The 12,537-nt window shown below is 39.2% G+C and overlaps 1 protein-coding gene across 1 annotated transcript in view; it reads left to right on the top strand.

The window, feature by feature from the left end:
- Positions 1–12,537, top strand: part of ube3c (ubiquitin protein ligase E3C) — a 52,148-nt gene that overhangs the window by 13,230 nt on the left and 26,381 nt on the right. Inside the window, exons 12-15 of the mRNA XM_034304061.2 lie at positions 7,379–7,465; positions 7,591–7,748; positions 8,329–8,555; positions 11,406–11,510. Of these exons, the coding sequence (XP_034159952.1) occupies positions 7,379–7,465; positions 7,591–7,748; positions 8,329–8,555; positions 11,406–11,510 (577 nt within the window). The remainder of the gene's footprint in view (positions 1–7,378; positions 7,466–7,590; positions 7,749–8,328; positions 8,556–11,405; positions 11,511–12,537) is intronic.

Raw genomic sequence — 12,537 nt, 5'->3', positions numbered from 1 at the left:
CTGGGTAAAAAGGATAATGAAACAGGTTTCTTTGTGGTTAAAGAGCCTAATCTCACACTGAAAATATTAAAATACATTTATTCTTTTTATTTTTTGGCCTAAATTTACTTCACTCAGCTCACACACATGCAGTGTAGCTGATCACACTGTAGCCTGTATCTGTGTGTTACAGAGGTGTGAGCAGGTTTGGATACACACTCACACTCACGGTTCTGAGCTGCATCTATCCCTATTATTTGGCACTTTTGTTTTATTTTTTTTTTTTACTTTTTCTTTCTTCCTTTTTTTTTTTTTAAATAAAAGATGTGCATTTTGATAAATCATAAATTTTTCTAACAACCAGATGAAAGTCCCCACAAAGTCATCATTGTCCTCTGATTTGGCCCTCAGAGAGGACAACAAGACACGCACACACACACACACACACACACACACTCATGGTTCATCACTTATATAATTATGCTCTATACTAATACTGGAATTTAAAAATGTCCCCTTACAGCAACCATTCTCACGGAATAATCTCTGGAAAAATAAAATGAAATAAAGTAAAGTAAGTAAATAAATAGAAAATAGATAGATAAGTAGGTAGGCACATGTCTGGATGGATGGATTGATATGTAGGTAGATGAATGAATGGATAGATAGGTAGGTAGCTGGATGGAGGGTTGAATGGATAGATGGATGGATAGGTAGATGTGTAGGTAGGTGGGTGGTTGATTGGATGGATAGATTAAGTAGGTAGATGGATGGTTGAATGGCTAGACAGCTTGGTAGGTAGATGGATAGATGGTGGATGGATGGATGGATGGATGGATGGAAAAGTATGTAGATGGGTAGATGGATAGATGGAATGGATTTATAGATGGATAGTTGGACAGATAAGTAGGTAGATGGATTGGTAGGTGGTTGGTTGGATAGATGGATGGATGGATGGATGGATGGACGGATGGATAAGTAGGTAGATGGATTGGTAGGTGGTTGGATGGATGGATGATAGATAAGAAGGTAGATGGATTGGTAGGTGGATGGATGGATGGATGGATGGATGATCGATAAGTAGGTAGATGGATTGGTAGGTGGATGGATGGATGGATGGATGGATAGATAAGAAGGTAGATGGATTGGTAGGTGGTTGGATGGATGGACGGATGGATAAGTAGGTAGATGGTTTGGTAGGTGGTTGGTTGGATAGATGGATGGATGGATGAATGGATGGATGGATGATAGATAAGAAGGTAGATGGATTGGTAGGTGGTTGGTTGGATGGATGGATGGATGAATGGATGGATGATAGATAAGAAGGTAGATGGATTGGTAGGTGGTTGGTTGGATGGATGGATGGATGGATGAATGGATGGATGGATGGATGATAGATAAGAAGGTAGATGGATTGGTAGATGGTTGGTTGGTTGGTTGGATGGACGGATGGATAGATAGATTGATGGAAAAGTAGATAGATGGATGAACAATGTAAAACAAACAAACAAAAATAAATAAGTCAAGTTGTTTGGTTAGATGGCATTCCTGTTTGTGAATTGCATCAGATCAGTTTAGAAAAAAATACAGCAATTTTGGAACAAAAGCTAAAAAAGGCTTTTGTTAAAACTGTAGATTGAAAAAAAACAGTAATTTTGAACTAGTCTTATAGATTTCTGTAATAAAGGAGTAAATTGTAAATTGAAGTTTTGGGGAGAATTTTTTAATCCTTTGCCTCCCCACTGTCCAAAATCCTGTGATTAATGTTATAAATGTGACACCTAAACGTCTATTTAAAAAAATATATAAACGTGTCCCGAAACAAATTTAATCCATTTTAGTCAAACAGGAAAAAAAGCAAGCCGAGTCATTTTTATCGCCCGAGGCTGTTTTGTTTCTCGCTCTTGTTTTGTATTTGAATAATTCTTTACTAACAGAAGGGCAGCCTGGTCACTGCTTATTCATCAAGGTCATTTTCACTCCCCCTCTCATCACTGCTCTCTGTGTGTGTGTGTGTGTGTGTGTGTGTGTGTGTGTTTATCAGCACTTCATTTGGTAATTGAAGTGGAGTTTTTTTGTCCTCACAGGCAGTAAATCAGCTCTTTAGGGCTTTTTGTCTCATTTCAATCACACACTCGTGTTCCATAAAGAGCCGAAGCTCCGCCTCCTCCTGTAACACCAGCTGGGATCATAAACACACTCACTGCTCTTATTACTTTTATTTATCTCTCTAATTTTTTAGCGTAGAAGTCATCTAGATGACCTGAAAAAGCAATTTTGCTTCATTTTGCCTGCGTGTCTGTTATATATTTTTAATACTGTAACACATTTTTGCGGTTTAGTACATGCTGTTAGTTATACAGCGAAGCAACATGTTTTACACCACAGCGTGGTTTAATTCTCAAATCTGATTGGTCAGAAGATGTGTATTATTTTTGTATAACAGCTGTAACATGAACGATAGGTTTATATCAATGCGCTCGTTCTAATACATTATGGTTACTATAGTAACAGCTCAATCACAGGGACTTGTACGGTAGATGCTCCATATAAACTAAGAAGAATAATAAACTAATCTAAAAAGACTAATAATAGCCAGATTTATAAAAAGTACAAAATTTTGTTTAACAAAGAAAAACGTATAATTGTTGATATGGTGATATTCTTGTTAGGAGATGTTTATTTAACATTTATGGAAGGAGTCTCCAGTTTCTCAGGAAAATGAAAAGCTGAAGTTTTTAAGAGAGAAAAGAAGATTTCGGTGAGGGAATAACTGATTATTGTGGCTATAACATAAGTGAGAACAGGAGCTAACTTGTCTCATGGACGTTCCACAGCATCAAATCTTAACTCTGAACCATTAAAATGTGCAACGTGCAGTTCATTAATAAATGAAGTATTGTAGTCATTGGCAAATTGCTGTGGTATAAGCGGAATAACACACCGTCATCCAGACCGTGCTGTTACATGAAAATAATCCAGCTTGGGGTGGTAAAGACACTCCGCTTCATGTTGTGCTGCATCACACCACCCCAGCGTGGATTGTTTTTATAGAACTGCACGTTCTGTCGTGTGTTATTTCTTATTGTATTTTTTTCATTAGCTTTATTATGTCTGTTTATTATTATAATGCATAGACACAAATGTTAAAACCGCAGCATTACATTACAATCACAACATTAAAATCACAACATTGCATTAAAATCACAACATTAAAATCACAACATTGCATTAAAATCACAACATTAAAATCACAACATTGCATTAAAATCACAACATTAAAACCACAACATTGCATTAAAATCACATTAAAATCACAACATTGCATTAAAATCACAACATTAAAATCACAACATTACATTAAAATCACAACATTAAAATCACAACATTGCATTAAAATCACAACATTAAAATCACAACATTGCATTAAAATCACATTAAAATCACAACATTACATTAAAATCACAACATTAAAATCACAACATTGCATTAAAATCACAACATTAAAATCACAACATTGCATTAAAATCACATTAAAATCACAACATTACATTAAAATCACAACATTAAAATCACAACATTGCATTAAAATCACAACATTAAAATCACAACATTGCATTAAAATCACATTAAAATCACAACATTGCATTAAAATCACAACATTAAAATCACAACATTGCATTAAAATCACAACATTAAAATCACAACATTGCATTAAAATCACATTAAAATCACAACATTGCATTAAAATCACAACATTAAAATCACAACATTGCATTAAAATCACAACATTAAAATCACAACATTGCATTAAAATCACAACATTAAAATCACATTACATTAAAATCACAACATTAAAATCACAACATTAAAATCACAACATTGCATTAAAATCACAACATTAAAATCACAACATTGCATTAAAATCACATTAAAATCACAACATTGCATTAAAATCACAACATTAAAATCACATTACAATCACAAAATTAAAACCACAACATTACACTGAAACCACAATACATGAAGTTTTTGTTAATTAGCATGTCTACACGCAATTTCATTGTACAGGGAAACTTGGTTTTCCTCACTGTGCACATGACAATAAATGCTTTGAATCTTTGAATCTTGAATCTATTATTTAATTTGCTAGTCATAATAGCGAGCTGTGAATTTTGCATTTGTGAGAAACGGATACCTCCCTTTCCTACAGCAACAGACGAGCTCATTCTGCTGAAATGTCGGGAAAACTCTTGTCTAGAGTCTTGTGTTAGATGACCATGAGGAAGACGTGGGATCTTAAACATTCAGTTGTGGATGGTTCGAATGTGAACTGCATAAAATATGATATAAATCAGCAGTTCATAGACTTTTCATAGCCAGGGACCCTTTAAGTGTGAAATAAATCTCACAGACCCCCTCAGTATGGGTTTTTTTCCCCAAATATTTTTTCAAGCCATAGAACTTTCGATTCCTGAACTCCTGAGCTGACTTTGGTGCTTGGACCCCTTAATATTTAATATTATAACTTTGATAATGTGAGTTTCCTCCACTGTTAAAAAAAAAAAAACCTCACAGACCCTGTGGATATGCTTCACAGGTCGTGACTCTGAGAAACACTGATGTGAATGATGTAAATAGCATTCGATTAGATCATATTCACCCTTCTTGAACTTTTTACGATATTTAATAGTGTTAAAACCTGAAATCTGGAAGAGTCTATGGTATGAAATATTTTTTAATCGTAACTCAAAGGTTAGTTAAACAGAAACGCAGACAGATTTAACAGCTGGAATGTTCTCTCTTTCTGCTAATTGAGCTCTTTGTGTCGACCTTTTGTGTGTGTTTTGTTCACTTGTCGTTCTGGTGCCACTCGGTATTAGCAAACCATGTAAAAGGAGCAAACTAGGCCATTCTTAGTACACACACACACACACACACACACACACACAGACACTCATTATTGTCCTTTCTCCTCAGTTAATCACTCGTGCTCGCGCCTTTTCTTTCCCTCGGCAGTGTGTTTTCTCACACCTCCGTGTCATCTCAGTGAGTCAGTGTGTTTCAGCTCACACACTCTGTGTGCCGTTTGGGCTTTAGTTACTGTGGCATTGTCTCTGCGCAGGTCATTAAGTTAAACGGAGCCTCGCAGGAAACCGCGGCCGCTTTACGAGCCTGCAGAGCATCGCAGCTTTACTAATGGGCGCCTTAATAAAGCTTAACAGCTCCTTTAATTCGTCCTGCCGTTGAACAGAGCCAGCGGCCGAGAGTGTTTGTTTTTCCACCTTTCTGAACTCCTCAGTTCGTTTAGTGGTTTAGGGTCCCGGAGGTCGTCGTGGGCAGGAAGAGCACTGATTAGACTCCGGGCTCTAAGACCGTGATATCAGTGATGGATACAGTCAAGTAGCTGCTGCCAGGACCATTGTTTTTAAATAGCAGGGAAAAAAGTGCTGTGTCAGCGATAAAATACACATACGCACATTATACTAAACGAAAAATGTTTTTAGTCTGTTTAAGAGACTGAACTCTTCCCCAGAGTGCACTGAGCGCACGAGTGTGTGTCTGATCACACACATCTATTACTTGTTAGTCTGATAATAACACCATATACCAGAGCACTCGATGTGAATGTGATGTGTATGTTTCAGTGTTGAAGTGACTACAAAGACGTTTATTATAAAACAATTATTATTCAAAAGACAGAACAACCCAAACACAGAGTGCTTAAATTTTACAATTTACTTACAAGGCAGTTCATTTGTATTTCAGCATTTTGTTTGAGAAACACACAGAGGGCGTGTCCTTATAAAACTACTAGAATAAAAACTACTATCAAAAAAAAAAGCAAGGTGGCTTAGTGGTTAACACGTTTGCCTCGCAACTCCGGGGTTGGGGGTTCAAATCCCAAGTTTTGCATGCTTCGGAGGTTTCCTCCAGGTACTCCGGTTTCCTCCCCCAGTCCAAAGACTGTCATAGGCTGATTGGCTTTTCCAAATTTTCCGTAGTCAATTTTTTCCCCTGCCTTGTGCCCCGAATCCTCAGGCTCCGCGACCCTGTGTAGGATAAGCGGTACAGAGAATGGATGGATGGAATAGGTAAGGAATAAAACACTTTGTAGGTGTGCTGTTACAGAAAATGAATCCAAGACAGGGTCATGTGACAGAGTGGAGTTATTCTTACCAACCTGATTGTTGATTATTTTCCTCTAACAGCACGTCCTGAAGTGTTTCATTTAGAAATGGCATGATACCACTTTTCCTATATAAAGTACGAAGCCGAAACCTCGACTATGAGCCGACACAGATACCCATCTCATATTGTTTTCTTTAAAATCTTTAAAAAAATTTTTTTTAACAGAATCACTTCACAGTTAAACTCTTTCACGCAAAAATCATTTGAATTGTAAATATAATAAAGCATCAATGTAACAAAATCGATCCTAACAAAAGAAAAAACAGTCAAATCTCTTTATCTGGAAACATTTCCAGTTTCAAAATTAAATTTCTTTTCCAAATCCAGTTCCAATCTTTGACTTTTGTTACAGGATCTGATATCCGATAGATTTTTCTCTGATATCTGATCCACCTTTCTTTAAAAAAAAAAAAAATGCTATCCAGTACTTGGTGTTGGATCGGTTTCATCTCTAGTTTTATTCCTTTTATACCACAACAATTTGCCAACAATTATAGTTTTATTTATTTATTTTTTACTAATTGAAGAATGTCATCATACTTTTTTTATCAGCTTATAGTTGCATTTAGTGTTGTGGAACATCCACATGCTAGTTGTAGCTATCGCTTATGTTATAGCAACTCCTCTGTCCTCTGAAGATGATGGAAAAGTTGTAATGAAAAAGTTACAGCTTTATCTCACACTGGAGACTCCTTCAGTGTTAATAAACGTTACAAGAAACATCATCATATCAACAGTTACACACTTTATTTCATCTGTTTATCTGGAGCGACCTTCATACAAGCCCCTGCGTATGTAGTTACCATGAAATCACATACGTAATGACATATGAAGCCTGTGGAAACACTGCGAAACACTGAAAACAAGCCTGGATGTAGAAATATCAGCGGCATGGTGTGTGAATTCTGGCTCTGACAGTTCCTCAACCTCAGCTACATCACTCCGGTTCATAATCATAGTCTCTAGAGAATCTTTAATCACACCTGTGCATTATTATTTTTATTTTTTTTGTTTGTTTGTACCTGCACTCTATATTTTCTCATCAGTGTAGTTCTAGTTTCCCAGAAAATAAACTTGTGGCCTAATTTAAACTACAGTGACTCTGACCAGGCAGGTACTGAGGACAGCCGCAAGCTCATGTTATAATTGTGATAAACCAGTACTCGGTGAATGTGATTGGGATTGATCTGCTTTTTGTCCTCTCCAGGCTCCTGTACAGTTTGGCCTTCAACGCTCGCTTCCTCAGACACCTGTGGCACTTAATAACGTCCATGAGGACCAAAATGATCACAGGGTGAGTGTTACTGCTACTAAAATCGTGTCTCGAGGAGCTCACGTACCCAAATTCAGGTAGGTGATTTGGTCATGTGTGTGTGTGTGTGTGTGTGTGTGTGTGTGTGTGTGTGTGTGCACGGTCAGGTCTCTGGTGCCGTTGCTGCAGTTGATGTCTCGCGGCTCTCCCATGTCTGCTGAGGACTCGAGCAGGATCATCCCTCTCTTCTACCTGTTCAGCTCGCTGTTCAGCCACTCGCTCATCTCCATCCACGACACAGAGTTCTTCGGGGAAGCCATGGATGGTAAGAACTCACACACGCGCACACACACATACACACACACCAGAGACAAATGTGTCTGGTCATCTTCATAGACTTATATAATAAATTATATAAATTATTACTTATAAATAATGACCCTGGGCCCAGATTCCCTAAAAGCGTCCTGCCTGGGAGAGAGAGAGTGTTCAGTGTGATGCTCACTCAACCATTTAACAAGGATTTTTATGTGCCTTTTTTCTGTCTTATTAACTTCAAGTGAAAGAAAAAAAGTGAGGTTGGCGAGGGACCTTGTTCTCCTGATATTTCACAGCAATAAATGTAGCTGTAAATGGATAAAAAGTATGACGTGTTGTTGTGTAATGAATAAAAATGGTGATTGTTGACAAGTCACTGTAGTATAAGAGGAATTAAACACTTGGGGCTGTGCTGTTTTTGGAAATCAATCAGCGTCATGGTAGTAAGAGTAACTCTGCGTCATCACACCATCCCGTAGTTGATTATTTTTCCTCTAAGAGCGCGGCGCTGAGTCTTTTATTTCTTACTGAATAAACACTTTGTAGTGAAATGTGTTTGTTGTTTGTTGTTGTTGTTTTCGCTGCAGGTCAGAGGCAGGCGTCCATGATGCCGTTCTCTCTCCCGGAGTTGGTGACTCTGTCCCGGTGTTTGCGTGATGCGTGTCTGGGGATCATCAAGCTGGCGCATCCCGAGACCAAGAGCGGCCACAGGGAGGAATACGCAGCCGCCTTCCGCAGCGTCGGAGTCAAAACCAGCAGCCAAGTGCAGCAGCGCATCCAGAACCAACAGAAACGCTGGGTCCAGCTGTTCAAGGTCAGAACTCACCACATGACCTCTGACCTTTACAATATTATCATAAACATCAGAACACTCTGTCTCTCCCTCTCGCTCTCTCTGCCTCTCTCTCTCTCTCTCTCTCTGCCTCTCTCGCTCTCTCTGTCTCTGTCTCTGTCTCTCTCTCTGTCTCTCTCCCTCTCGCTCTCTCTGTCTCTCTCTCTCTCTCTCTCTCTCTCTCGCTCTCGCTCTCTCTGTCTCTCTCTCTGTCTCTCTCCCTCTCGCTCTCTCTGTCTCTCTCTCTCTCTCTCTCTCTCTCTCGCTCTCGCTCTCTCTGTCTCTCTCCCTCTCGCTCTCGCTCTCTCTGTCTCTCTCTCTGTCTCTCTCCCTCTCGCTCTCTCTGTCTCTCTCTCTCTGTCTCTCTCTCTCTCTCTCTCTCTCTCTCCCCCCCTCTCGCTCTCTCCCTCTCGCTCTCTCTGTCTCTCTCCCTCTCGCTCTCTCTGTCTCTGTCTCTTTCTCTGTCTCTCTCTGTCTCTCTCTGTCTCTGTCTCTTTCTCTGTCTCTCTCTGTCTCTCTCTCTGTCTCTGTCTCTCTCTCTGTCTCTCTCCCTCTCTCTGCCTCTCTCTCTCTGTCTGTCTCTCTCTCTCTCTCTCTCTCTCTCTCTCTCTCTCTCTGCCTCTTTCTCTGTCTCTCTCTCTGTCTCTCTCCCTCTCTCTCTCTCTGCCTCTTTCTCTGTCTCTCTCTCTCTCTGCCTCTCTCTGTCTCTCTCTCTCTCTGCCTCTCTCTGTCTCTCTCTCTTCTACAAAATTAAATAAAATACTGATAGATGATATTAAAATATTACTATGATATTACTAATAAACCAAAAAAAAAAGTGCAAAAGATGTACATAAATTAAGGACTCTCTCTCTCTCTCTCTCTCTCTCTCTCTCTCTGTCTCTGTGTTTAATCCCTCTGTAATCTCTCCGTTCTCCTCTCCGTGTGGTAGAAGAGGAGTAATGTTTTTAATAAAGCGCAGCACTAGCTGCCTCTCGTCAGCTGAAACGAGCCGCTGAAAGCAGCACAAACGCATTTCCCAAATTGAAGGCGGGATTTACGGCCGGCCGGCCCGCCGCTGACCCCGCCCACGCTAATGTTAGCCACCGTGTTTTATCACCCCTATTGTCCCGGCCATCCATTTAATCGAAAGAAGCTAATTGAATGAAAATGATCAACTAAGCTCGTATTAATATTGCTAATGGAAGGCTGCCTCTTGGCCGTGTTTGGAGAAGCGCAGACATGGCCGGAGTTTGGGAGAAGCCCGTTACGGCCTGCACTTAACCTGATGGGATAATTAACCAGCGCTCGTTTCTGGGCTTTCTCTCCTCCGTCTCCCTGTTAGCTGGTTGACCAGACAGCGTTTTGCACTCGCTGTTATTACCTCAGCGTTATTATTGCTGCAGGATCGATGACTATCTGATGGTCAGGAGAGCTCCTCTTCTTGTCTCCTGCACTGCAGAATAACGAGTTTGGACAAAAGACTTGCTGATACCAATATTAAAGAACGCTTCGAGTGAGCTAATATGTAGCATCTCGCTGCTTTTATCTGAAACTAAAAGCCGAATTTGAGTTCCGTGCTATTACAAGCACAGTGTGAAGTATGATGTGATTTTGTTAATCGGATTTTATTAAATCGAACAATAATCAGAAGCCCTATTCGGATCGGATTAGTTTATCAGGGGGATGTCTGTAGTACGTTTTCTTTTTACACGTCTCCTCAGTGATAAAACACAGGAAGACCGTGTTTCAAGCGGGTTGTACTTTCTACAAACCCGGATGTTTGCGCCACACGGTCACATGATCACGCTCCATTCATACCATGGCGTTCAAGCGATGGAAGAAGAGCGATGTCTCTTATTTCCGTTTGCTGCGAACCAAATTTCCAGCAATAATTAAAAAACACAATTCCTAATCGCAAAGTATCAAAAAGCATCCATTTTTCTTTCATGATTCGGGACGTGTTTAATATCTGGGGTCACTGATGCACGAGACTAAATACGGCAAGTAACAGCAGTCAAACAGCTTTGTTTTTTTTTTTCCCCATGCGAGGCGACATCTGCATAGAAAATCACAGACGTGTATAAAATGATAGACCCGAGGATGGAGAAAAAACACTGACGTGGCAGATCTGGACATTAATCACATGACAGAGGAGCACGTGTAAAACAGGAAGTTCCCCCAAGTCCCCATGAACATTTAATCCCGTTCAGATAGGGCTAAATAAATATAGGTAAGAAGCCGTTTGGGAGTCGCTCATCCCAGCACTATTAAGTACAGCACGCGTACATGGCCTTCGAAATAGCTACATCATGGAGGATCATGGGTAATTTGCTGAACTGAGCCATTGCGCACTGCAGTACGATATTTTTTTGTCAAATCAGTCAACCTTTTTTTCACTTCTCTTGTATCTGAGCAATCTGAGTTTAGACTTCATTATAAATAAAAGCGGGCAGGACAGCAAACATCAGTGCCTTTTCAGCGTGTGTGTGTGTGTGTGTGTGTGTGTGTGTGTGTGTGTGTGTGTGTGTGTGTGTGTGTGTGTGGGGTTAATTAGCAGTGTGGGCTGCTCTGTGACAGCTCATCTATCTTCTCCGTCCACCAGCAATTGCCCACTAATGACCCTAATGCTGCCCTTTTAACTCAGACAAGCGGCCATTTTGACCGAAAGACAAATAAATTGTGCTTCTATCTCTTTACGCCTCGATTGCGGAGGTGATCAGATGGTGGACAATCGGCTGCTGAACAAAGAGCACAGTTTATAACAAGCGCGCACACATTTGTATCATGATTTGTAGCTGACGTTTTCTCACATCACGTTTGAATGTGTTTGTTTGTTTGGTTTTGTTTCAGGTGATCACGAACCTGGTGAAGATGTTGAAGGCGCGGGACATCAGGAGGCCGTTCTGCCCGAAGGGTCACTGGCTGTCCGACGAGGTCAACATCAGGGCTGATAAGGTGCGCAGTCTCGTCACACATCTCCGTTCATGAAAATAATCCAGAGAACAATCAGCGCTTTGGGGTTCTGGATTCTGATTGGTCAGAAAGTGTCGATTCATTTTCTCTGACAGTAGCGCAACTGCAAATCACAGGTTCATATTAATGCACTCATTCTAATACGTTATCGTTTCTATAGTAACAGCTCATTCACAGGGACACGTACAGCAGACGTGACACAGACACGTTTTTAAAAATGTTGTGTAAATGTGATGGGGAAGTTTTCTGAGGAGACTATTTATATTTTATTTATATTTTTATTTAATATTTGTGGAAGGAGTATCTCTCTATAGCTGCAAATTCAACTAAATGTCTAAAATACTAAAGACTAAGATTAAAACTAAATCCAAATTAGCTGTTAAAATTAAGACTGATTTTTTAAAAAAAAAGAAAACAAAAAAGCTAGATAACAAAAATGACTTTTGGATTTAATTCGTTCTTGTTCAAAAGAGATAGAAATATTCCGTGTTATGATAAATGAATAATGTAGTAGCATGATCATAAAAATTAAGAAAATGAGGAAATGTGAAAGCTTTCAAAGATAACTATATACTTTTAATTACAATTTTAATAAATGAATAAATGTAGATAGATAAATAAATAAAAAATGTATGGCTTAAAATGACTTTTAAAATGATTTTTATTAAAAATATGTTTGTATTTTAATTTAAGTTTTTGTTTTAGTAAGAAACTAGAAACCATAACTCGAATTATTCTTTAAATATTCATGGAATCGTTTGAAAATTAGGTTAACTTTTGTTTGGTTTCTCGTTACACATCAGCCGTGTCCTGTTTTTTTTACTATATTTTTAAAATTATTTTTATTTATTTATTATTTTTTTTAATCCAAGGCAGTGGCTGTCCTCACACTGAATGAAAACCAGACCACAAAGGTCTATCCAAATATATATTTATTATTTTATCTTGAAGAAGTGGAGAGATCGGTGAGTTCAAACAGACCAGTGAGCAGACGTCTCAGCCCGTAGCT

The sequence above is a fragment of the Pangasianodon hypophthalmus genome, chromosome 4 (assembly GCF_027358585.1).
Source record: "Pangasianodon hypophthalmus isolate fPanHyp1 chromosome 4, fPanHyp1.pri, whole genome shotgun sequence".
Lineage (NCBI taxonomy): Eukaryota > Metazoa > Chordata > Actinopteri > Siluriformes > Pangasiidae > Pangasianodon > Pangasianodon hypophthalmus.
This window is presented reverse-complemented; position numbering and strand designations above follow the sequence as displayed.